This window comes from Hyperoodon ampullatus, assembly GCF_949752795.1.
Source record: "Hyperoodon ampullatus genome assembly, chromosome: 2".
Classification (NCBI taxonomy): domain Eukaryota; kingdom Metazoa; phylum Chordata; class Mammalia; order Artiodactyla; family Ziphiidae; genus Hyperoodon; species Hyperoodon ampullatus.
In genome coordinates this window covers 9466604-9490992 of record NC_136915.1, presented here as the reverse complement: position 1 = coordinate 9490992, position 24389 = coordinate 9466604, and the positions used below count along the sequence as shown (strand labels likewise).

The 24389-nt window shown below is 53.2% G+C and overlaps 1 protein-coding gene across 1 annotated transcript in view; it reads right to left on the bottom strand.

Annotated features, from left to right (window-relative positions):
* Positions 1 to 7567: 7567 nt before the first annotated feature.
* Positions 7568 to 24389, bottom strand: part of TNFRSF1B (TNF receptor superfamily member 1B) — a gene marked incomplete at both ends in the record, with an annotated part of 34277 nt that continues 17455 nt past the window's right edge. The window contains 9 exons of the mRNA XM_079696302.1: positions 7568 to 7848; positions 11986 to 12175; positions 17777 to 17811; positions 18770 to 18847; positions 19377 to 19606; positions 20010 to 20103; positions 20519 to 20668; positions 21143 to 21271; positions 23004 to 23103. Of these exons, the coding sequence (XP_079552428.1) occupies positions 7568 to 7848; positions 11986 to 12175; positions 17777 to 17811; positions 18770 to 18847; positions 19377 to 19606; positions 20010 to 20103; positions 20519 to 20668; positions 21143 to 21271; positions 23004 to 23103 (1287 nt within the window). The remainder of the gene's footprint in view (positions 7849 to 11985; positions 12176 to 17776; positions 17812 to 18769; positions 18848 to 19376; positions 19607 to 20009; positions 20104 to 20518; positions 20669 to 21142; positions 21272 to 23003; positions 23104 to 24389) is intronic.

Here is a 24389-nt window from a genome sequence, read left to right as displayed (position 1 = left end):
CAATGTTGTGTATGTTCTGACGGCTCCACTGACCAACTACTCCCCCATCTCTCTCCCTCTCCTCGGCCTTCCTGTTCCCCGAGACGCAACAATATTTAAATCATGCCAGTTAATAACCCTACAATGGCCTCTAATTGTTCAAGTGAAAGGAAGAATCACACGTCTCTTTAAATCAAAAGTTAGAAATGATGAGGGACTTCCCTGGTGGTCCAGTGGTAAAGAATCTGACTTCCAATGCAGGGACGTGGGTTCGATCTCTGGTCGGGGAACTAAGATCCCACAAGCAGCGGGGTAACTAAGCCCACGTGCCAGAACTACTGAACCTACACGCCTCAATGAGAGAGAGAGAAAAAACCCACACGCCACAACTAGAGAGAAGCCCGCTAGAGAGAAGCCCGTGGGCCGCAGTGTAAGATCCCGCATGCCTGAACAAAGATCTTGCATGTCGCACCTAAGACCTGATGCAGCCAAAAAAAAAAAAAAAAGTTAGAAATGATGAAGCTTACGGAGGAAGGCAGGTTGAAAGCTGAGTTAGGCAGGTAGGCCTCCTGTGCCAGTTAGCCAAGTTGTGAATGCAAAGGAAAGTTCTTGAAGGAAATTAAAAGTGCTACTCCAGTGAATATATGAATGATGAGAAAGTGAAACAGCCTTATTGCTGATATGGAGAAAGTTTTGGTGGTCTCGATAGAAGATCAAACCAGCCACAACAATGCCTTAAGCCAAAGCCTAACCCAGAGCAAGGCTCTAACTTTCCTCAATTCTAGGAAGGCTGAGAGAGGTGAGGAAGCTACAGAAAAAAGTCTGAAGGCAGCAGGGGTTGGTTCATGAGGCTGAAGGAGAGAAGCCGTCTCCATAACATAAAAGTGCCACGTGAAGCAGCAAGTGCTGATATAAAAGCTGCAGCAAGTCATCCTGAAGATCTTGCTAAGATAATGAATGAAGGTGGCTACACTAAACAACAGATTTTCAACGTAGATGAAACAACCTTCTATTGGAAGATGATGGCACCTAGGACTTTCATAGCTAGAGAGGAAAAGTCAGTGCCTGGCTTCAAAGCTTCAAAGCACAGACTGATTCTCTTGTTAGGGGTTAATGTAGCTGGTGACTTTAGGTTAAAATCAGTGCTCATTTACCATTATGAAAATCCTAGGGCCCTTAAGAATTACGCTAAATCTACTCTGCCTGTGCTCTATAAATCCAACAAAGCTTGCATTGACAGCACATCTGTTTACAACATGGTTTACTAAATATTTTAAGCCCACTGTTGAGATCTACTGCTCAAAAACAAAGATCCCTTCCAAATATTACTGCTCATTGACAATGCACCTGGTCACTCATGAGCTCTGATGGAGATTAATGTCTTCGTGCCTGCTAACAGAATACCCATTCTGCAGCTCATGGATCAAGGAGTAATTTCAACTTTCAAGTCTTATTATTTAAGCGATACATTTTGTGTGGCTATAGCTGCCATAGATAGTGAGTCCTCTGGTGGATCTGGGCAAAGTAAGCTAAAGAACCCTTCTGGAAAGGAGTCACCATTCTAGATGCCACTAAGACCATTCATGACTCATGAGATGAGGTCAAAATATCAACCTTAATAGGAGTTTAGAAGAAGTTGATTCCAATGCTCATGGATGACATCGAGGGATTTAAGACTTCCATGGAGGAATAACGGCAGATGTGGTAGAAATAACAAAAGAAGTAGAATTAGAAGTGGAGCCTGAAGATGGGACTGAATTGCTGCAAACTCACGATAAAACTTGAATGGATGAGGACTTGCTTCTTATGGATGAGCAAAAAAAAAAGTGGTTTTTTTGAGATGGAATCTACTCCTGGTACAGGTGATATGAAGATTGCTGAAATGACAGCAGGGAATTTAGAATCTTATATAAACGTAGTTGATAAAGCAGCTGTAGGGTTTGAGAGGATTGACTCCAGTTTTTTGGGTTTTTTTTTTGCTGTACGCAGGCCTCTCACTGTTGTGGCCTCTCCCGTTGCGGAGCACAGACTCTGGACGCACAGGCTCAGTGGCCATGGCTCACGGGCCTAGCCGCTCCACGGCATGTGGGATCTTCCCGGACCGGGGCACGAACCCGTGTCCCCTGCATCGGCAGGCGGACTCTCAACCACTGTGCCACCAGGGAAGCCCCCTTTCTTTCTTTTTATATTTGCCATTCTAATGGGTATGAGGGAGTAAGTTGTTTTTTACATGGGAGAATCATCCGTATGTTTGCATGCAGGCAGGAAAGATCCGGGAGACCAGGAAGTTGATGCTAAAGGAAGGAGAGAGGAGAGGTGCTGGAGCAATGTCCTAGAGTTGAGAGATATGCTGAGATCCTGAGCAGAGAGGAGGATGCCCTTAGCCAGCAGCCTGGGTGTTTATCCATAGTCACAGGGGAGAAAGTTGAGGCCCTGGGCACAGATACGGTGGGAGGCTAGATGCGGTGGGAGAGCCTGAGGTGTTCTCTTGTGTTTATTTTATCCCCTCAGTGAAATGGGCAGCCAGGTAACCAGCTGACGGTAATGGTGGGGAGAGGTCAGAGGTTTGAGGAGAGAAGACGGAGTGTGAGATATTCTCTCTAAAAGAGTGTACGGATGGTGGAGGTTGGGAGGCTGGATAATGGCTCCCAGAAAGCCGCTGACGTCCGAATCTCCGAAATCTGTGAATGTAACCTGGCAGGATCTTGAGATGGGGAGATTCTCCTCGATTCCCTGGGTGGGCCTGACGTAGTCACATGTGGGAGGTTGAGGGAGATTTGACTACGGAAGGTATTACACTGCTGGCTTTGAAAATGGGGGAAGGAGCCACAACCCAAGGAATGAAGGTGCCTCTAGAAGCTGAAGGCAAGGAAACGAATTCTCCCCTAGAGGCTCCAGAAACAGACTCTCCTTTAGAGCCTAGCCTCCCTGGTGACCCCTTGATTTTCGACTTCTGATTCCAGAACTACAGAGAATGAACTTATGTTGTTTTAAGCCACTAAGTTTGTCTCATTTGTTACAGCAGCAATAGTGAACCCAAGCAGGACACTGTGGGGCTCCTGGGCAAGGAAGCCTTTCTGTGTCCCCCATTTCTTGATTGTAGGGAATAGACTCCAGCCTTCATGACCTTCCCTGAGTCCCAAAGGGCAGATTCGAACAGTTGCTAATCAGGGAAGGGAGGGGATTCAGAGACAAGGGAGGAGCAGCCAAGAAACAACAGTGCAGCCTTGGTGCAGGGTCCTGGTTCCACCTAAAGGGACACACATAGCAATAGCTTTGAGCTCTTCGACAGAACTAAAACCTCCAACAAATGGAAGATGTTAACTACTTGATGAAGCATTCTTCGTTCCAGAGAAGGTCATGGTTTGGCAACCCCACCCTTAAACCACTGCTATAAAACTCCTCACCAAATCCCCCTCCCCAAGCCAGGTAGGGACATACAGTTTTTGAGGGCACAGGCCCACTATGTCCCCCTTTGCCTGGCAAAGCAATGAAGCTATTCTTTTCTACTTCACTCAAAACTCTGTCTCCAAGACTCGATTTGGCACCGGTGCACAGAGGCTGAGTTTTGGGCATCAAGGGGAGGTCCAGGAAATCATCAAGAATAAAGGTGGGTCCGGTGAGGGAGTGACAGAAAACAGGGAAGGAGTCTGAGTGAATTCAAGGGCCAGGGTCTCTCTCCCGTTCAGGCCTTGACATGAGGAAACCCCTTTGCCTGCAACCTCCTCCCAATCCTTTATTCTGGAAAACTCCTGTTCATGCCTTAGGAACAGGTTAGAGGTCACCTCCAGAACCCTTCCCCTGATCCCCTGGCTGTGGTTGGGGTCTTCCTCTGCTCCCAGAGCCCCTGTGCTCATCTTGTTACCCAAAAACTGGGTTTGCCTCTTGGTGGGTGTTGAACAAGCCGAAGATCAAGAGAAGGAAGGATTTGTGATTACTTGCAGCAAGTCAGGAGCACACCGGGGTTCTCTGCCAAAGCAATGTCTTCCCAAACAGCAAAATTGGGGAAGTTTTAAGCTAAGTGTACATGCCTATACATGATGGGGCTTGGGCAGCAGGCAGAGTCCAAGCTTTAGTTGATTGAAGTCACGAGGGTCAGAAAAGGTCAACATCCTCATCCTTCAGGCCCTAGTTGATCTGGTGGTTGATTGCATCAGGCTAATCTTCACCGTTGAAACAGAACTGGGAGTCTTTAAAACTGATACATTATCTTTGCTCTTGTCACTTCTCTTGCCCGACTATTGTTTGTTTCTTCATTCCTTTGCTCAAGATCATTGACTACTGAGACCTGTTCAAGGGCAAGCATTGTGGCCAGGTTTAGGTCACAAAACAGCTTTAGCCAAAAATGGCTTCTCTTCTGTCAAGAAAGCCATCCCGGACTTCCCTGGTGGCACAGTGGTTAAGAATCCGCCTGCCAATGCAGGGGACACGGGTTTGAGCCCTGGTCCGGGAAGATCCCACATGCCGCAGAGCAAATAAGCCCGTGTGCCACAACTACTGAGCCTGTGCTCTAGAGCCTGCATGCCACAACTACTGAGCCCGTGTGCCACAACTACTGAAGCCCACGTGCCTAGAGCCCGTGCTCCTCAACAAAGTGAAGCCATCGCAATGAGAAGCCCGCGCACCAGAATGAGTAGCCCCCGCTCGCCGCAACTAGAGAAAGCCCACATGCAGCAACAAAGACCCAACGCAGCCAAAAATTAATTAATTCATTAATTAATAAAAAAAAAAAAAAGCAAGCCATCCCTGGTTCTCTTTCTCCAAGGACCCCCTAACTTACCTGCTTACAGTCTGAGCATGCAGTGATAGGCTTCATAGGTGTCTCCGAGAGTGGGGCCTCCTGGAGGCCAGAGTCTTGCTCCCCTGAGTGAGGAGGGACGGCACGTGAACAAGCAGACCTGCAGAGGCCACCGCAACCCTGAGAGGGCCCAGACCAAGGTGATGGACGGGGCATGTGATGAGGGCATATTTGGAGGCCAGCTGGGTGGCTCTGGACAAAGAGCTGACTTCCCACTGTTCACAGGCCCGAGGGCACAGCCGGGCTCTCAGCTGTAATGCGGGTGCTTCTGGGGTCCCACCACAGCCTGGACTTGTCAAGACTCCAGTGGCCATGACCCATTCTCCCCCTCACACTGGTGTCAGGCACTAGGACCATGGACATACCCCAGCTCAGACCCGAAGACAGAGCCAGCAGTCAATGTGTAAAACAAATGAAACGTTTATTTATAAGCAGGAATGCTGTCTGGGATACACACAGTGCAAACTTTCCTTGTCTTGGGATCAACACAAGCCCACAAGCTGGAAAATTGTTACCAAATTAGGTCGAATGGACCCCCCCCACTTGGGCCCTAGCCTGGCTGAGGCCCCCTGCCTTGGCAGAGAAGGTTCTTTTTCCATTTGGGTTTGCACAGCCAGAAACAAAACCGAAGCTGAGATTAGAGCAGTGTGAGATTTATTCAACGGCCGGGGAATGGAGAAGCAGGAACTTAGTTCATAAATGCACTTCTCGCCTTAATGGTGAGAGGGATTTGCTTTTAAGAAGTAAGGACAATGGGGGTTAGAGTGAGACGAATGATGGGGAGGCAAATGCATTACTTTTCTGGGAAAGAGGCAGGGTTTTCCTAGAAATGGGATGCCATCCCTTTTCTGTCCTTTTTTGGTCAGTGACTTCCGGTCACAGCCATTGTAGGTGTGTCATTTAGTAGCTAATGTAGTAAAATCAGTGTAGAATGAGACTCAGGGTCTACTAGAGGTCAGATTCATCGCCATCTTGGTTTCAGCGGGTCCTATCCAGTTTTTGCTTCCCTCTTCCTATAGCTTCTTTGTGTCCAGACCCTGCGACTTAAAGGTGTATGTTAGTTCCTGTTCAAGGAAGGTGTTGGTGGGTTTTGACCAAGGGTCTGGTGGCAATTCTGGTAACAAAATGAGGCCACACCCAGAAAGAGTCTCCTTCCAATTCATCCCTGTTCTGCTGGGGTGATGACAATGAGGCCTGAGGTCCTCCCAGGACAGTCCACCAGGGGGCAGAAGTGCTCCACGGCCATAAAGGGTCCAATGTGGTTGGAGACCCTGGCTAGTCCAGGGAGAGGGACGTCTTGATTCCAGAGTGGGGAGCCTTTCTTCTCTCCATGGTAGTTGCTGGGCTTCTCCTATCCTCCAGAAGTTCAGCTGCCAAGTTCAAGTCCAGTGGAATTTTTCAACAAGGGATCCAAATGTCAGGGACCCAACAGTCTTCTCAAGGAGGCCCCCACCCCCTTCCTTCCAGAATCCGGTTAAGGCCACACTTGTCCACTGTCTACAGGGCCTGGGCATGCGCTTGGGGGGAGTGGGCTGACTCCTTAATGAGGAAGAATCCCTCGGCAAAAGTGTCAGCTTCGGTCGCTTCTGGCAGGCCGTTTGATCTGACAACATGGGCTACACAGAACCACAACACATAACACAGACATGCAGACACAGGACTGGCTCTCAGCGTCTCAAGACCACTCAGGATCTCAGTGGGCACAGTACCAAAGTGGCTCCGAGGCTCCATGGGGACCTGGGACTCCAAGAACAGTGGGGGGGGGGGTCGGGAGAAACAGGAGCACCCCCTTGGGAGGCAAAGGAGGAAGGTCCAGGCTGAGGTAGGAGGAGATGGCTGCAGGGCCTCAGTCATCTCCAGTTCCTGAAATTCCCTGATAGGAAAAGGTGTGGCCTTGGAGCCCCACACCAGACAGTGGGGGAGGGGAAGCTCAAACTGGGGGTAAATGGGAGTGAAGGTCAAAGGCAGAGGATACAAACTCTGAGTTTGGCTTTGTTACACTGTTGGCTTGTTTATCTGCATGGTAGCTAATGGTTTTTTTTTTTTTTTTTTTTTTTTTAAATTGCCACATGTTAAAACTGGAAGATTTCCGGTTAGAGGTTTGCCATCTTAACCAGGTCACAGCCCTCATTCAGGCTGCCTGCCTGGGCGCTCTGGGCATCTGGTTTTCACCCCATGGTACGAGATGGAGCTAGCAGGAATGGATTTGGAGGTGGTGCTTCCAAAAGTCCTGAGCTAACCTGGGGGACTCCTGTCCCCTACAGGGGTTGCCACCTGCTCCTTGCACAGAACCATCTGACTGATGACACCCACCCCTACTACCCCACTGGGACCATCCTGCAGTCTCACATTCAGGCTAAAGCCCTGCTCTTTCCCCACCGCCCCTTCTCCAAGGATGATGCACGCAGCATCCCTCCTCCCCAGCAGGAAGTCAGAGCCCGGTAGAGCCCAGGGATTAAAAGAAAAATAAAAACCAAAAATGACAAGGGCTCCAGGAACCAAGCATGCAGGACCGGCTGGAGGGGGCAGCTCTCCGAGAGGCAGGGGATTTGTTCCAGGCTGCCCAGCACATCCGTGTCCACCGGCCTTCCAAGAGAGACGCACACCGTGACAGGACACACCATGACTCTCCCTGCCTTGTTCTTCTGCCTGCAGGTGAGAGGAAGGCTGAGGCCGTGGAAGCCGCTAAAGGAATTTGGCCCAGAAAGAGTCAGAGTCCTGCGGGGGAGGGGCCTAGAAGGACCAGGGGTTGGTCCCACCTTGGCTGTGACACTGCCCACGCCAGACTGGTTAGCTGGGCTTCATCCCGGCATCAGGTACCCCGAGGGGCAGGGGCTTCTCCTCTGGGCTCTGCAGCAGAGTCTCTGGAGCCCCCGGCTGGGACTGGAAGGGGCATTCCTCCTTGGAGAAGGGGACCTGCTCATCTTTCGGGGAGCCAGAGGGGCTGGTGTCTGTGTCCCTCGTGGAGCTGGCCTGGGAGGGGCATTGAGAGCTGTGGTCAGAGCTGCTGCAAACGTTGACGATGCAGGTGACATTGACCTGGGTCCCGTGGCCACCAGACGATGCCTCTGCTAAACACAAGACAGGAGAAAGTGGTCAGCTGGGGCCTTGGACACCCTTGGGGGGTGTCTTCACAGCCTGCCTCCTGCCCGAGAGGCAGATTAAGACAGGCGGGGCAAGAGTGCCGGGCCAGGAGCCAAGAGGCCCCTGTTCTAGCTCAGCTTTGCTATGTAATCTTGCGCAAGTCCCGTAAACCTTTGTGTGCCTCAGTTTCTTCACCTGTCAAATAAGAATACCCCGCCCAAGTCACCCCACAGATGGGAGGAGCCAACTATATAAAGCAAGTGACGGTGCTCCAAGAACAAAACACACTCCCCACAAAGAACCGGAGAAGTGAGCCAGGACAGGAAGGATACATTACAGAGTCCTGGTGAAGCAGTAAAGATGAATCACTTTCCCGAAACTGAAGCAAGGCGTCAGCAGCCCTGGCCACACCAGCTATGAAAAGGCGAGACCCCTGTCACTGGCCCATCAGCTGTATGCCAAGGAACCAACACCAAAAGGCTTGGAAATTGCTCCTTTACGGAAATTAAACATTGACCCTGAACTTGTCTTCATTCACAGCAAATCTTTTCCTTCCACATAGAGCTGCCTCTAAGATTTCATAAATCTGGGATTCCGGGATGGGGTGTGGTGGGGACGTAGCTTGTCCTCATCACTGAGGCCGGGATGCCCGGAGCTCCGCAGCCTGACAACCCTGGGTTTGGATCCCTGCTCTGACTCCATAAACTTGGCCTAGTCACTTAAACCCTTGGAGCTTCCATTTGCTCAGCTGTGAAATGGGTCTAATGACCCTTTCCATCCCCTTGAGGCAAGGATGACTCTGCCCTGTTCACTGCCATATCTCCGGAGCCTGCATGGCTCCTAGAGATGGGGTGACAGGCTCAGTGAAGCAGGGGTTCACGCTGGGCCCATATATCCAACCACGTCTTCTGTACCTCAGCTTGATTCCACCCCCATATCCCGTCCAACCTGCTTCTCCCCATCTCAGTTCACACGCCTGCCATCCACCCAGATGCTCAGTCCCAAAGCCTTGGACCCATCTTTCTCTCACACCCCACATCCAAGGCACCAGCAATTCCTACCTGGTCCACCTTCAAGTTCACCACCGCCTGCATACCGCCTGTACCTCCATCCACTCCCTGGACTAGTGCAGTCTCCACCTGTCTCCTGGCTTCTACCTGGCCCCTCTGCAGTCTGTTCTCCACCAGCAGCCAGAGCCAGATCATTTTCTTGGCTGCTCCAAACACAGTTCTCACCATGGCCTATGAGGCCCTGCACGACCTGGTGCCTGCCTTTGCCCCACCCCCATCTCCTGCTGCTCTGAGATCCTGGCTGGGTTCCCTCCAGCCATACTCACCTCCCTGCAGCTCCTTGAGCCCTCCAAGCCTCAGGGCCTTTGCAACGTGCTGCTCCCTCAGCCTGGAACATTCTTCCCTATTCCCATAGCTCACTCCTTCCTTTACTTGGGCCTCAGCCTGGAGGCCACCTCCTCCAAGAAGCCTCCGTGGCTTCCCTCTCTGAAGGAGGTTCACTCCCGCCCATCCATCACTCCCTGTGTCCCTCCCTCTGCTATAATCTCCAGAGCCCCTAGCTCCGCCCACTGTGCAATCCATTTCTGGAGTCCTCATTGGGTTCTCCCCCACCAGCCCTGAGTCCAGAAGGGTGGGGCCTTTCTGACTGTTCCCTGCTGTGGCCCTAGTGCCTGTAACAGGGACACGTGTGAATGAATAAAATCCAGCCCACAGGTGTGTTCTGTTCTTGGTGGTGGTAGTGTTTTTAAGTGAATTGGCTGCCAACATTTAAAATTCAGGAGTTTACATTTTCAGAATCTGGATTTAGAGCTTCCCTTGGGAGCCAGATGGGGGAGAGCGGGCTATGCAGGACCCACAGACCTGAATGCGACTGGCAGCAAGGGCTTCAGGGCACAGGTTCAGCCCCGCCTCCCCTCCCAGCCCTGTGGGCATCTGAGTTTCCTAACTAGTGAGGGACTAAATGGTGGATAAGCTGAGGAGATCAATGTAAGGGCCGGACACAGAATAGCCCCTCAAAAAGGATGGTTGCTGCTGCTGTTACTATGGCGACCTGAGTGTCCAGGGGTTGCTGGGAGGACTGGCTGTTTGTTTTCCAGTCTAGTTTGTTTCCAAACTCCAGAGAAGCCTGGGAGGAGGATGGAGCTGGCGAGCTGCTCTGCTCAGAACAGCCCCAAACAGGCGAGGTGGAGGTGGGGTGCTGAAATCATGGGGCCGGAAGGAACTTTCCACCCTGTGCCTCCACAGCACCCAAATGTCACCCAGAGTCACCAAGGCCGTGCACACTGTGAACGAGACATTGCGGGGGCAGACGGGGGACCAGGAGGGGTCACAGACCTGAGGTTTACCCATTCGCACAGCGGGGAGAGGTGCTCGGGTGGGACGGAGAGGAGGGGAGAGCAGAGGCCAGAGAGGCGCGGAAGGAACAGAAAAGAGGCAGCGGGCAGGAGGGGTGGGCAGACACGGTCAGGGCTCCCCAGGGAGGAAGCCACACCAGGATGCGTGTGGAAGAGGTGTCGCAAAGAAAGTGGAACGATGAATCTAAGAGGTAGAAGAAGACCGAGAGCTTTATATTCTGATCTCAGTTATTCATTCGACAAACGTTTAGGGCCACCTGCTATGTTCCAGGCACTGACCCAGTCCCTTCCTTGGGGAGCTCTCAGGCTGGGGTGAGGGCACTGACAAGACATCGCACTGATGAGGGTGGGTGATGATGAGAAACTACAAGTGGGACGCCGCAGCCCACTGCCTGAGTCAGGAGGCAGGTAGTGAATGCTGTCGCAGCCCTGCCAAGGAGCTGCCATGCTCGTCTCTAGGACAGGAAGCTGAGGCCTGGCAGCGTTAAGGAGCCTGGTCAGAGTCTCACGGCACCAGAGCAGCCGGGAGGGCATCTGGGAATGAACCAGGGCCACGGTCATGCCTCGACCCGCCAGCCAGCGCCGCCAGGTGAGAGGGGGAGATGCAGGCCAGCGGGCTTGGCCTCTCACTACAAAACACGCCCGAGGAAGCCCCAGGCTTTCTGGGGGACCCCCGCAGGGGCCTCCTCCAATGTGGGCACTGCATGTGCCCACCAGGGGTGACACTGGTCACAGACCAGGTCTGGGGCTAAATGCAGACTGTGTACAGAGGGCACGGGCTTCTCCAGACGCCACATGGGATCTGCAGTCCTGATGCCTCAGGCCCAAAGGGACCGGACTACAGGCACAGTGAGTGGAGTCCCAGGGCCATCATCTACTCTTTCAGCTTCCCAGGCTGACTCTGGACCCTGAGAGCCCAGGGGTGATTCCTGGCTCTTCTGTTTACCAGCTGCGCCCTTGAATAAGCAGTTTAACCTCTCTGAGACTCAGTTTCCTCATCTGATAGGCTGAGGAAATATAATAGGTATTAATATTGTAAAAATAATATAATATATAATTATAATATAATTATAATATATACTCTAATAATATATTAATAATAAAACAATATATTATCTAATACAATATATAACAATATAATATATAACATACATAATATACAATAAATATATAATTATGACATATTACAATATTAACATGTTATATGCTATATATATTATATATAACATTAATGTATAAGTTAACATATTAATATAACTTTTATATATATAATATTAATATATACTACATGCTACATATATCATATATAGCATCAATATAATATCAATGTATTATTCATATATTGATATATAATATTTACATAACATATCATTGTTATATGCTATTTTACATATTATGTATTATATGTACTATAATATATAGGAAAACTCCCTGCCTGGATACTGGGGACGCAGAGGATAAGCTGAGATGGTCTAGAAGGAAGGGTGTTCCTGGTGCGAGAACCCGCAGGGCAAAGGTGGGAGGGACGTGGGGGTTCCGAGAACAGAAAGAAGCTTGTGGCTCAGTTTCACCTGAGGGGGCAGGGGGAAGGAGGCTGGAGGGGGGCCCAGGCTGGTGGTGCAGGGCTTCCAGTGTCCTGCTGGGAGCTCAGGCCTCATCCTGCAGGGGAGGCCCAGGAAGAGACAGCTCAGACAGAAATGAGGAAGAAACACACTGGGGGGGGGCGGGGGAGGAAGCCAGGGGGGCTCCAGCCTCTTACCTGAGCTGCCGCAGCTGGCCGGGGCCTTCTCCACGCCCGGCGCCTGCAGCTGGGGCCTGGTGGGCGCCCTCCTGTCCGCGGCGCTGGCCGAGCTCTCCAGGGAACTGCTGCTGGAGCTTGGCGCCGTGGTCAGCAGATGCTGCTGCTCGGGGCCTGGGGCGCTTCGGGCCTTGTCCGCTGGCAGATGCGGCTGGATGGGGAGACGAGGGAGGAGGGAGGGCGGTCAGCCCATCAGCCGGCTCCTGGTCCCCTCTTCCCTCTCACCACCATCAGCACTTCACAGTTTACACAGCACTTGTGCACATTCTCTCCACACACAGCACTTTTAGGACGTGTGATTCTCTGTGGCTTCTGTGATTAGCATCACTGCCCTGCTGGAGTGTGAGCCCTAAGAGGGCAGGGGCCATGAGGCCCTGTTCACCCAACAGTCTTAGAGGTGAGGCAGGATTTTCACCCTCATTTTGCATAAGGAAGCAGAGGCCCAGAGAAGGAGAGTGACTTTCCTGAGGTCACCCCATCAGCATGGGGTGATGCGGCTCAGCCTAGCAGCCAAGGGCATGGACTCCGGATCCAGACCACGTGCGTGCAAATCACGACTCCATCACTCACTAGCTCTGCAACCTTGGACAAGTTACTTAACCTCTCTGTGCCTCTGTTTTTCCATCTATAAAGGAAAGAATAACAACCTACCTCCTAGGGTTATTGTGAAGATTAAATGGCTGAGTTTTTGTAAAGCACTCAGAAGAGTGCCTGTTCTATCGTAAGCGCTGGTCAAGGGTTGTTAAATCAGGGCTCAGCTAACTACTGCCACGGACCAAGTCCAGCCTGCCACTGTTTCCGTACAGGCTGCGAGCTAAGGATAATTTTCACATTTTTAAATGGTTGAAAAAAATATTTAAAGACTAATATCTTGTGACACGAAGTTATATGAAGTTCAAATGTCAGTGTCCATAAATACAGTTTTATTGGCACACAGCCACGCCCATTTGTTTATGTTGTGTCTGTGGCTGCTTTCCCACTGCAATGGCAGGACTGAGGCGATATGACAGAAACCAGATGATCCAAAAAGCCTACAATATTGACTGTCTGGACCTTTACAGAAAACGTCTGCTCGCCCTTGTGTTCAGTCAGTCAATCCAGTGTAGACAGTCCTCTCATTTAGGACCCTCAGCCCTGCCGTCTCGGCAACACTTTCCAGATTCCATTCCCCAAGCTGCTCTTGACTCTGCATCTTTTTCTCATAAAACACAAATCCCAGCAACAGTAATAATAAAATATTAGCTGACGCTTGAATCCATCCAATGCCAAGCACTGTGCTGAAGCTTCTCCAGACACTATCTACACTGATCCTTCCAACAGCCAAGTGTTATCCTCGCTTTGCAGATGCGGAAACCGAGATCAGAGAGGTTGAGTTACTTGCCCAAGGTCACAGAGTTATTAGGACGTGGCGCATCTGGGCTAAAACCTACACACCTTTCCTGGGTGTTTGGGGTTTCAGCCCCAGAGGCTCAAGACAAGGTGCCCCATTTCCAGACACCCGTGCTGGGAACCCCTGGAAATTTCACTCCAAGGCGGTTGCCTGTCCGCACCAACTGAACAGATGCACAAGCCCTTGCCTTGGGGTTCTGGGCGATCACTGGATTCCAGAAACAAGAGAGAGGGGCCACATTCTCACCCACTGCCCTGGCCTACCCAGGATAAGAGGGTCCAGGGTAGAATGAGAACTGAGGCGAGTAAGTGCTGGAGGGATACAGTCTAGCAGGGTTAGGGAGGTGAGGTCAGAGGTGGAGGACACAGGAGCCAATCCCCGCAGCCCCCAGCCCTGCCTGAGCCCTGCATATCCCGAGGTCAGCTCACAGACTCACTCCAGGCCAGAAGGATCCTTTGCAAGCAGTCCCCGTGAGGCCACAGAGGCCCAGAGAGGGTGATTCCCCTGCTCAGTATCACACAGCGGGTCCGTGGCTCAGTGCACACTCTGGCTCAGTGTACCAGAGCCGTGTGCTTCCCACTCAGTCCCGCCTCCTTGGTTCACTGCCCCCCGCTTTGGAGGAATGGAGGGCATTTCAAGTTCATGCTGAACCTTCGCTCAGATGGTCTGACCTTGGTATTTGACCCCACCCCCAGCCCTGCTCGGAGCCTGGACAGGCAGGGGAGAGGGAGGGGGAGGGGGAACATCCAAATGTCATTCTTCACACCCCCCAGAGAAGGGGCTTTTCAGCCTGCGTCCCACTTTTCTGCTGGTGGCTAGGGCCGGGCAGAACAGAAACCCCCAAAGGTCACAGCTTGCCTCCCTCCCCCAAAAGCCACAAGTCGCAAAGTTCAGGCAGGCTCTGAGTGGGGCACATGTATTGAGTCCTGTTCCTTGGGCTGGGACCCCAGGAAGGGGAAGCCCTGAGGGGGTTCACTGAACAAACAGGATCCCAGCCGGCCCTCCTCACCTCCCAGCCTGGCCCCGCCATGGGCAGAAGCAGAGACCCTGGCAAAGCCGCTGCCTGAGCCTGTGTCTGTCTGCATATGCGAGCGTGTGTTCCTGAGATTCATACACCTGTAGGTATAGGTGTTAGGGTGTCTGAAGTGTGCACACATGTGTCTCTGTGTGAGGGAGCACGTGTGCATGTCTGTGAGTGGTGCAATTAGCTTGTGTGCTGGAGGTGGTGAAGAGAGGCACTCCTAAGTCTGTGTCTCAGGCCACCCATTCGCTGTGTGACCTTGGGAAAGGTACTTAACTTCTCTGAGCCAAGATTCCTGGACTGTAAAACTGGGGCAATAATCATACTGCCTGTGTCACAGCACGGCTGTGAGACCGAACAACGCTCAGTACTGAGCCTGGCCCACGTTCAGCACCGCATGAATATTCTCCCTCTTTATGAAACGAGAGCCTGTGTGAGTGTGTCTGTGGCGGTGATTGTGGGTGAGCTCACACATGTGGTTACGCTGGCCTTTTCTGAACAAAGGGAAGCCACCGTCCTGCCATGCCTTGGCGTTACAAGGAGGGACAGGGAAGTGCTGAGTCACCGTGCTTTCAACCCCAGTGGTCTGGGCCAGGAGCATTATACTAGGCCGCCGTTAGCAGGACCGCTGCCAGCCGGCTGAGGAACAGAGTGGGGCGCAGGCTGAGCATGGGGGTGAGGGCAGGGCTGGGAGCCCGGGGACGGAAGGGCACCTGGGAAGGGGACCAACCTCTGAGGGCAGTCCCTGCTGGGGACGGGGGTTGCCTGGAACAATTCTGAACATCTGCCCTGGGCGAACAGGACGGTGGGTAAAGACAAGCCCTGCAGATTCAGACTGAGTTTCAAACCTGGGCTCTGCCACTCGCCAAGTGGCCTAACCTTACACAGGTACCTGAACCTCCCTGAGTCTCAGTTTCTTCATCTGTGAAATAGGGATGATGACACTGTGTACCTCACAGGGGGCGTGTGAGGATGCAAGGCCTGGCCCGGGGCTCAGCCAGTGGGGCGCTGGAACCAGCTCAGACCTGTGTGTGTTTCTTCCCAGCTCCACATTCAGTAAGTAGCTTGAAATTGGCCATGGTGGGAGCGTTTATAACACAGAAATGAGCAAACTCCACGAATCAGGGTTTTGGGTTTTTTTTTCCCACCTGGAGGGCCAGTTACCAGCATACCCCTGGGCTCTACGTGCAACAGCACTCAACAAACAACAGTGGAGTCACCCACATTCAGTGAACACAAAACTCAGTGAAGGAAAAGGGGAAGCGGGGGCTCCAGCCCACACCTGAGACAGCTTTACTGCACCCAGTATTGGGAAACGCTTGGTCAGCAAAGAGAAAGTGGCAGCTGGGTGCCGGGGTGGAGCTTAGAGAGTGCACTTGCTCTATGGACAACCAGGCAGCAACTGTCAGTGTCACTGAACTGAAGCCAGAAAAAGGAAGGAGTGGCATTCACACACCGGGGAAATGGGAAATAGTTTGAACTCCCAAACCAGTTTTTCTGTCTGCTGAAATACCGTAGGGCAGGTCAAAGAGCACTGGGCCAGGAGCCCAGAGATATAGCTGTGTGACCCTGGGCAAGTCATTTTCCCTCTCTGTACCTCTTTTCTTGTCAGGACAATCAGGAGATGAAATCAGTCTGGTCCCTACCAAGTCCAAAACCCTGTGTAAACCTCAGGAACTGGGCCACCAGAACTGAGCTTTACCCTAGCACAGTGGTTCCCAACCGGGGGCTGATCCTGTCCTCCGGGGGCCCTTTGGCAATGTCTGGAGACATTTTGGTTCTCACTCCTGGGAGGCAGTGCTACTGGCATCTAGTGGGGAGAGGCCAGTGATATTGCTAAGTAGACTACAATGCACAGGACATCCCCGCATGACAAAGAATTAGCAGGCAGGGTTGAGAAACCCTGCCCCAGCAGGACGGGGCACATGGAGGGAACTCCTTGGACTCTTGTTTCCTCATCTGTAAAACTGGATGTAAAAACCTGCCCTGGGGCTTCCCTGGTGGCGCAGTGGTTGAGAGTCCGCCTGCCGATGCGGGGGACGCGGGTTCGTGCCCTGGTCCGGGAAGATGCCACATGCCGCGGAGTGGCTGGGCCCATGAGCCATGGCCACTGGGCCTGCGCATCCGGAGCCTGTGCTCCGCAACGGGAGAGGCCACAACAGTGAGAGGTCCGCATACCGCAAAAAAAAAAAAAAAAAAAAAAAAACCTGCTCTGCCTACCTGGTGCAGAGTGGCAGCAGACACCATGTACTGGCTCACCCCACACCCATTTCCAAGCCCTCTCCCTGGTTCTCCTCTACCATAAAGACTAGGAAAGCAAAGCACCCCCTTTTGCAGCCTCCCTTGCAGCTAGGGGTGGTCACATGATACTATCTGGCCAATGAGACAAAAGGAGAAGTCTACCCAGGGCTTCTAGGAAAGTGTCTGATTTCCTGCAAAAGGCACCATGGCTGTCCTGGCCATTTCCCCTCTTTTTCCTGCCTCAAATCTGGAGGTCACATATGCAGTGGTGATCATCGTCTTATGACACAGGCCACAAGCAAGAGAACAAAAGCCAACACACCAAAGATGGCAGAGCCTGGGGTCCTGCTGGCTTCACAGAAGGAGGCAACCAAACCGCTCCAGCAGCCATCAACCCCTCAACTTTGTGGTGTGACAGAATATAAAGCTGTTTTAAGTCACCCTAATGGTTTTGGTTACTTGCAGCCAAATGCCTTCCTGATGGAGAAGTGATGAAATACTATGCTGGTGTTCTGTTTCTAGCAAAAATCCTGCAAAGACTCTACTTGATAAAAATGATCAGAGGGTGAAGTTGGGGGAGGACCCAGGCCCAGACCCCTAGTCTTAACCTCAACCCCAGAGATGACCCCCCAGGCAGGACCCTCTGTGGAACACTTGGGTACCCTGGCACGCAGTTTGAAAACCACTGCTCCATGAGGAAGTGCTTTGTAAACATGATGGAGATGCTGAGAATTGTTGCCAGCTGGGTGAAAGGCACAGCCCTGCAAGCTGGCTGAGACACTGTCCCCATGTAACGGTGAGGAAACAGCCATGAGCAATTTCCTGTCAGTCCAAGGTCACACCATGGGTCCGTGACCACATGCTTGCCGCTGACACCACTGACCCCTCTGCTCCCTGATGTGGCCTTTCACACTCAAGTCACCTTTACTCGTCCCAGCGACAGACCCTGGCTGGCCTTTTCTCAGCCTCCCAGGGCTCTGCACACTGCCTGACGCTGGACAGACCAACCTAGAGAATTCACTGCTTCCCGTGGGATGACAACCCAGCCCAGCAGGAAGACGACAAGGGAAGGAGGAGGGGGAAGGCAGAGGGGCACTCACCACCTTGGCGTCTCCGTGCAGGCAGAAGGGCTTCTCTGCAAAGAGGAGAGAGGGGACAAGTCAGAGAGAGTGACTTCCTCAGGTCACATCTGTTCTAACTAGGGGGGACCACGGGGCCCAAGCAGAAGCAGTCGGAGTAGGCCCAGCCCCGGGGGGAGCAATTACCTATCAGACAAGGTACACAGAAGCCCCCACACCCAACTCTGCAGACAGCCCTCAACACCCCCCCAAACCATTCTTCAGCCTGCCCCCCTTTGCTCATACCATGCCCCCTGCTTTGCATGCCCTTTCTTTCCTGCACTCATGTCTCCATCAAAATCTTGCCCAGCTCAGATGCCACCTGCTCCAGAAGGCCTGAACCCCCAGGATTCCCAGACAAGAATCCTGGACTTCTACCCTCTTGGATAGCCCTGAGGGCATCTTGCCTTTTAGTAGGTAAGTTAGTGGAAGTGCCTTCCGCCCCAGGCTCTAAATTCCTAAGAACAGGGACTGCCATACGCAGCTCTGTCTGACCCATAAGGCTGTGCCCAGTGCTGGACTCAGAGGGGTACCCCAGAAAAGCTTCCTGAACGGATGTGTAAATAGACGGATGAAGGGGGTCTTCCCTGGTGGCGCAATGGTTGAAAATCCGCCTGCCAATGCAGGGGACACGGGTTCGAGCCCTGGTCTGGGAAGATCCCACATGCCGCGGAGCAACTGGGCCCGTGAGCCACAACTACTGAGCCTGTGCGTCTGGAGCCTGTGCTCCGCAACAAGAGAGGCCGCGACAGTGAGAGGCCCACGCACCGCGATGAAGAGTGGCCCCCGCTTGCCGCAACTAGAGAAAGCCCTCGCACAGAAACGAAGACCCAACACAGCAAAAATAAATAAATAAATAAATAAATAAATAAATAAATAAATAAAGCTGAGCTCATGTCCTTCTTCACTAAAGTTGCCTCCTTAATTCATTAAAAAAAAAATAGATGGATGAAGGAAGGAAGGATGGGATCTTACTTTTTTTCTGGGTCACGATGACACAGTTCACCAGGACTATTATTAGCAGACCCAACGCCGTCACACCCACGATCAGCCCTAGAAGGAAAAGAGAAGTTCAACACAGCTTCAAAAGCAAACTCAAGTGTACCAGGGACCGGGCAGGTCAGCTGACAACGAAAGATGACTGGGGTGATGGCAGGCGAGGGGCAAGCAGAGGCTCTCAGATTTGATTACAAAACAACCCAAAATCCGTGCACCTAACACATCGTGTCTGTAGGCCACACTCAGCCCAAGGGCCACGAGTTTGAGCCCTCTGGCCTGCCGTAGTCCTAACCCCAGAAGGGAAGCCCATGAGGTGACCTGGCCCAGCCCACCGTCAAAGCCTAACGGGTTTGTCGGAAACAGCAACCAGAAGACCATCTCCACTTTCACATAGAACGCTGACCCTACCTCTCCCCACCCAGTAATTCTTAGTGGCATTAGTAAGTCTTGGAAGAGGGCAAGTCTCAACGCTACCTACGGCCCAGGAGGGCGTACAGGGTCTAGCCCATAACAAGCTCTTGGTAAGACTCTGAGACGGGAGGGAGGGAGGGAGGAAGGGTGAATGGGCCCCCTTGTAACTTACCGATGGGAAGAGAGATGTTCGCTGTGTTGCGCCCTTCAACTGGGTAACTTGGAGGACCTGGGGCCATCGGGAGCCGGCCGGAGGTGCTTGGAGCTGTGCTGGACCCTGGAGTCGGCTCCATGGGTTGGGATCTTGTGAGGGCTGGGCCCGGGGCCGCTTTCAGGGTGGGGAGCACAGATGTGCAGACTGCATCCATCTCTGAGGTGCCACGGACGGCCACCGAGCTACAGCTGGGGGAGGAGGAGGCTTGGTCAGGGACAACAGGGGACTGAATGGCTCAGGGTAGCTGGGCTCACTCGTGGGACCTAGGCCAGTGTGCAAGGGGTCCAGCAACTGCGTTAGGGGAGCGGGTTTGTGTGCCACGCCCTCTTTCAAGACCTATGTCCCCTATGTCCCCACCCAGTCTTGACTTCCAGGGCAAAACTCTTGTTCACCATGCTGTCTGTTCAGGGACCCACCCACTGTCAGATAAACCAGTCCTGGCATTGAACAGGGCTCGGCAATGCCTCAACCCAAGGGAGTAACTGGGGGGATTCTGGCCACCATGGCACGCTGTTCTGTGCTCTAGGCCTCATGACCGCCCAGGGACAGCCCCTCCTTGTTCCTTCAGAAGCAGAGGATTCAGCCACTCACATCCGGTGGGGCCTGCAAGTATCCGTGGATGATGTTGTGTCGGAGAACGTCCCTGGGGCACAGCGAGCGCACGCCACATTTGATGTTGCAGTTCCTTTAAGAAAAATCAGAAACTGTCACCAACTCAGCTTTTCTATGGAACAGGTGCGCCTTGGCCCTATGGGAACTGGAGCCCTTGGGGAAGAACGAGGGGCCTGAGGGATTCGGGCTGCACCCCTCCCCTTCAACACGAACACACACACCCCTGGGCGGTTTGTCCTTAACTAATTCTAGTGACTGTGTCTTCCTGGGGCACCACCTGATTTTCCAGTAGCCTGGGGCTTAATTTGATCCATCTCTGGATCCCCAGGGCCTAGCACACAGGAGGTGCCTGATCAGGAGTGCTGGAGGAAAGAATGAATCGGGATGGTTGGACAGATGGGTACCAGGCACCTGGCTGCCACGGACGACGCTCCAAGGAAGGAGAGGCCCAAGGGGGTCCCCAAGGACCTCTGGCCCTGGCCCCATACCCGGTTTGGCCACGCCGAAGCCAGGGCCGCATTTACGCAGTGGCACGCACAGCCGGCACCCCTCCTGCCTTCCCAGGGTGCAGTACCAGCCCGGCTTGCAGGTGCAGATGCGGTTCTGTTTTGTTGTGCAGGCTTGAGTTTCCAACTGGTCTAGAGGAGCGAGAAGACAGCCGAGGGTCACTCCTGCCTCCACCAGCCTCACCCACCGCCACGCCCACTCTGTCTTCCCACCCAGCCCCACCACCCCCAGACAGCTCTGATCTCCAGCAGACCGCTGAGCCACCCTCAGGACGGGGCCAAGAGACTGCTGGACACAGAGTCTCCATCGCTGCATGAACGAGCATGCCCGCTTTCCCAAGCATCATGTCCTCAACTCTAAAAACGGGCACCATTTTCCCACTGCTGCCCTTGGCCTGCCTGCCCCAAGGGGCTAGTAAAGAGGACTCAGTGAGACAGGGGGTGACAGTGCCGCTGATAAAAAGTAAAGAGCTGTACCTGTGCCCTGGGGCATGAAAACAGAGGTCTGGGATAATCCCAGCCAGCTCCCAGGCAAAGGGGCCCGAGTGCATGGTGGCCAGGGGAGGATGCCCAGGACTACCCCTCACTCTGGGCCGGCCGACTCACCAGAGCTGCAGCGGGAGTTACAGCTGAAGCACGCGGGGACCAAGTTCCAGAGCTGGGTGTACGTGCTGCTCTCGCAGGAGTGACACACGGTGTCTGAGGTCTTGTTGCATAAGGACTGTACGCGGTAGCCTGAGAAAGCAAGGCGAGGAGTCTCAGCAGAGGAGGGGAGGGCTGGGGGGGCGTTCTGCCGGGACCCTGGGCTCATCCATTGTCCTCCAGAGCCCCAGAGTCGTGAGGCCTGGCTGGGAAGGCTCTTGGATGGAGTTTCGACTCTGCATCCTTTCCCATCTAACGTGTACCAGCTGTCACGCCATCTTTGAACCCCGCAGCGCTCATAAAATATCTTCCTCTCTGCTCTTTTCAGGTGCCTGGAATTGCACCATTGGAATTGCCTATTATTAGTCAATTAGACTTTAGTTAGAACTGGTTGGCCGGTTCCTTTCTTCTTTATAGTTGGCTGAAATTCTCCAGCTGGGAAAGGTAAAAAAGGCAGTAGTAGTCATCCCTGGTATCCTGTCAAGGATGAGGCCATGGGACTCCTGAAGGCCTCCAGAGAAGGCATGCCAGGGGATGGGAGAACACCCAGGCAAACCTTTAAGAAGTTTCTCTTCGGAGTGCCTGTCCCCATTCTTATCCTGCCACTTTCACTGCTGTGCTAATCTAGTAACTTCTTACAGAGACCCTACCGGTTAACGGAAGAAAGAAGAGTCACTTCCCCTGGGGTCTCTTAAAATGGCCATTGGAGGTGACAGGTACATATGTGCCTGCCCACATCTCAGGCTCAAAGCTCTTCAATGTCCTTCTGGATCCTGCAGAAGAAAATCTAAACTCCTTACCATGGTCCCTGCTTACTCACTCTAGGACACATGCTGTTCTCCACGTTCACCAAAGAAGCTAACACCTCAGGGCCTTTGCACATGCTGCTCCCTGCCACCGTATGATTGCATAACTCACTCCCTCACCTCCTGCATGTCTCTGCCCACGTGTCAGCTCCTCAGAAAGGCCTTCCATGACCACCCCATATAGAACAGCATGTCCTACTCTGTCTCTGTCTGCCTTCCCCTGCCTTGTTTCCTTCACAGACCATATGTCTATTTCTTCTACTGGTTTATTTGTCTAGGCCTCTGTTAGAATGCAAAACCCACGAGGGCGAGGATTTTGTCTGCCCTGCTCTCTGTTGTATTCCCAGCACTCAGAACAGTGCCTGACACTCAGCAAATGCTTTATAAACATCATAGGAATAAATTATAAACAAATGAATGGATGGACAGCACCAGGTGTTGGGCCACCTGCCTCTCCCAACTGGGATTAGGCCTCAGGTCCACCATCTGTGAAATGGGTAGCAGTCACTGATTCAGTCAAATATGCACTGAGCACCTGCTATGTGCCAGGTATTGTGCCGAGTGCTGGGGATTCAGCAGAGAATAAGCCACAGTCCCTGTTCTGAGGAGCACACAGTGCGGGCAATAAAAGAGATCCAGGCCAGGATCACACAATGTCAAAAGAGCTGCTGCCATGGGGGATGCCAAGGGCCAGTGGGAGCGCAAAGGAGGCGTCAGATCTGGCCAGGCAGTGCTGGCAGGCTTCCTGGAGGAGGGAGACATCAGAGACCTAAGCGATAAGCAGGAGTAGACCAGGGGAAAGGAGTTGGGAAGTGCACCAAGCAGAGAGAACAGCATGTGCAAAGGCCCAGAAGCAAGAGGGAGCAGGGGGTCGATTCATGGAACCAGTGGGAGGTCAGTAAGAGTCCAGGGCCATGACCCTGACCCCCTAACCCCCGTAACACACCCGCTCCCTTCAAGGTACCGGCCCACAGGGACCCAGCCAGGCTGAGGGCAAGGGTCCCAGTGGCTGCCCTCACCTGGTGGACACTTGCTGCAGCACATCTGGACCTTTGTGTCGTAGTATTCTTGCAGCCGGCACGTGCTTCCGGGCTCCGGGACATAGGGGATAAACACAGCCTGGAATGGGGAAGGGAAGGACAGCCATTAGCATGGCCACCCGTGGATCCTGCTACGCTGTACGCCCAGAGCCCCATCTTGCGTCCTGCAAGTGTTTGGCCTTCTCCCTGCTGGGGCTCTACTGACATGCGGACTTCTCCCTTTGGTGGGGGGTGGGTAGAGGTAGAAGAAGGGATAGTCCTTGCCTTCTTTCACCTCCCCCTCCTCCCCCCTCAGTGTAGCACACTCACGTCTGCGGGCGGAGACGTGGAACCAGCTGGCCGGAGTGGGGGGCCAGCTCCTCACACCACATGGGGCAGAGGCGAGGCCTTGAAGCCTCCCAGAAGGCGGTGGCCTCGGTCACAGCGAACGGCGGAGTTCAGCACAAATCAGCCGTGCCTAGGTTGCCTCGCCTTCCCTCTTGCACCTGGTAATCACCCCTTTGTCCTTCCAGCTGAGTGCTGCCTCCTCTGGGAAGCCTTCCCGGACTCCCCCAGGCTGATTCAGGTTCTTCCTGCTCTGGGCTCTCTCTAAACACTGAATATGCCCTCCTGACGATCATCTCACTGTGCTGAAATGGGGCACATTCTTGTCCTCCCACCCTCGCAGGTACATTTGCATGCACACGTGCGTATACCTGTGCACATAACACACACAGACACACACACATACACATGTCTGCAATGCAAAGGGCAGAAACGACGACTTCATCACCTCTAGACCCTCAGCTTCCAACATGGGGCCCACAGCAGAGTTTGGGCTCAGGAGAAGAATATTTGTTGATGATGATCGTTACAGTTCTGGAGCACTTATGGAGTGCTCTACTTAGTGGATGTAGTTGCACCCCACACAGATCCCCTATACCAGCAGGACACCCATCTCCAGCTGTCTTGGGTGTTGCCCCATAATGGCTCCCAGCCCTCAGGTGGGACCAATGCTGTGACATTGTTCACGCTCCAGAGCATCGCCCCCCAACCGTGGGGTCAGAGGGCATGAACTGTAGGGAGGCAGGCTGTCACTTGGCCTTCCCCTCCCCCTCCACAGCACCACCAGGAAGGCATGACTGCCGGAGCCAGGGGCAGGTGGGCCCTTGGCTGGTCCCTGCATCCAGGACAAGTGGGCCTGGAAACCCAGCTGCCCGCCCCACTCGGCCTGGCAGACCTACCCTGGCTGCACACAGCTCGGCGTCAACAGCTGGAAGCATCAGGGCGATGACGCCCAGGGGCTGGGGGGCGATCTGTGGCTCTTGTGCCCCCATGCCCTTGGCCGAGCTGCGTCCACTGCCCGGTGACTGTTCGCTGTCACCC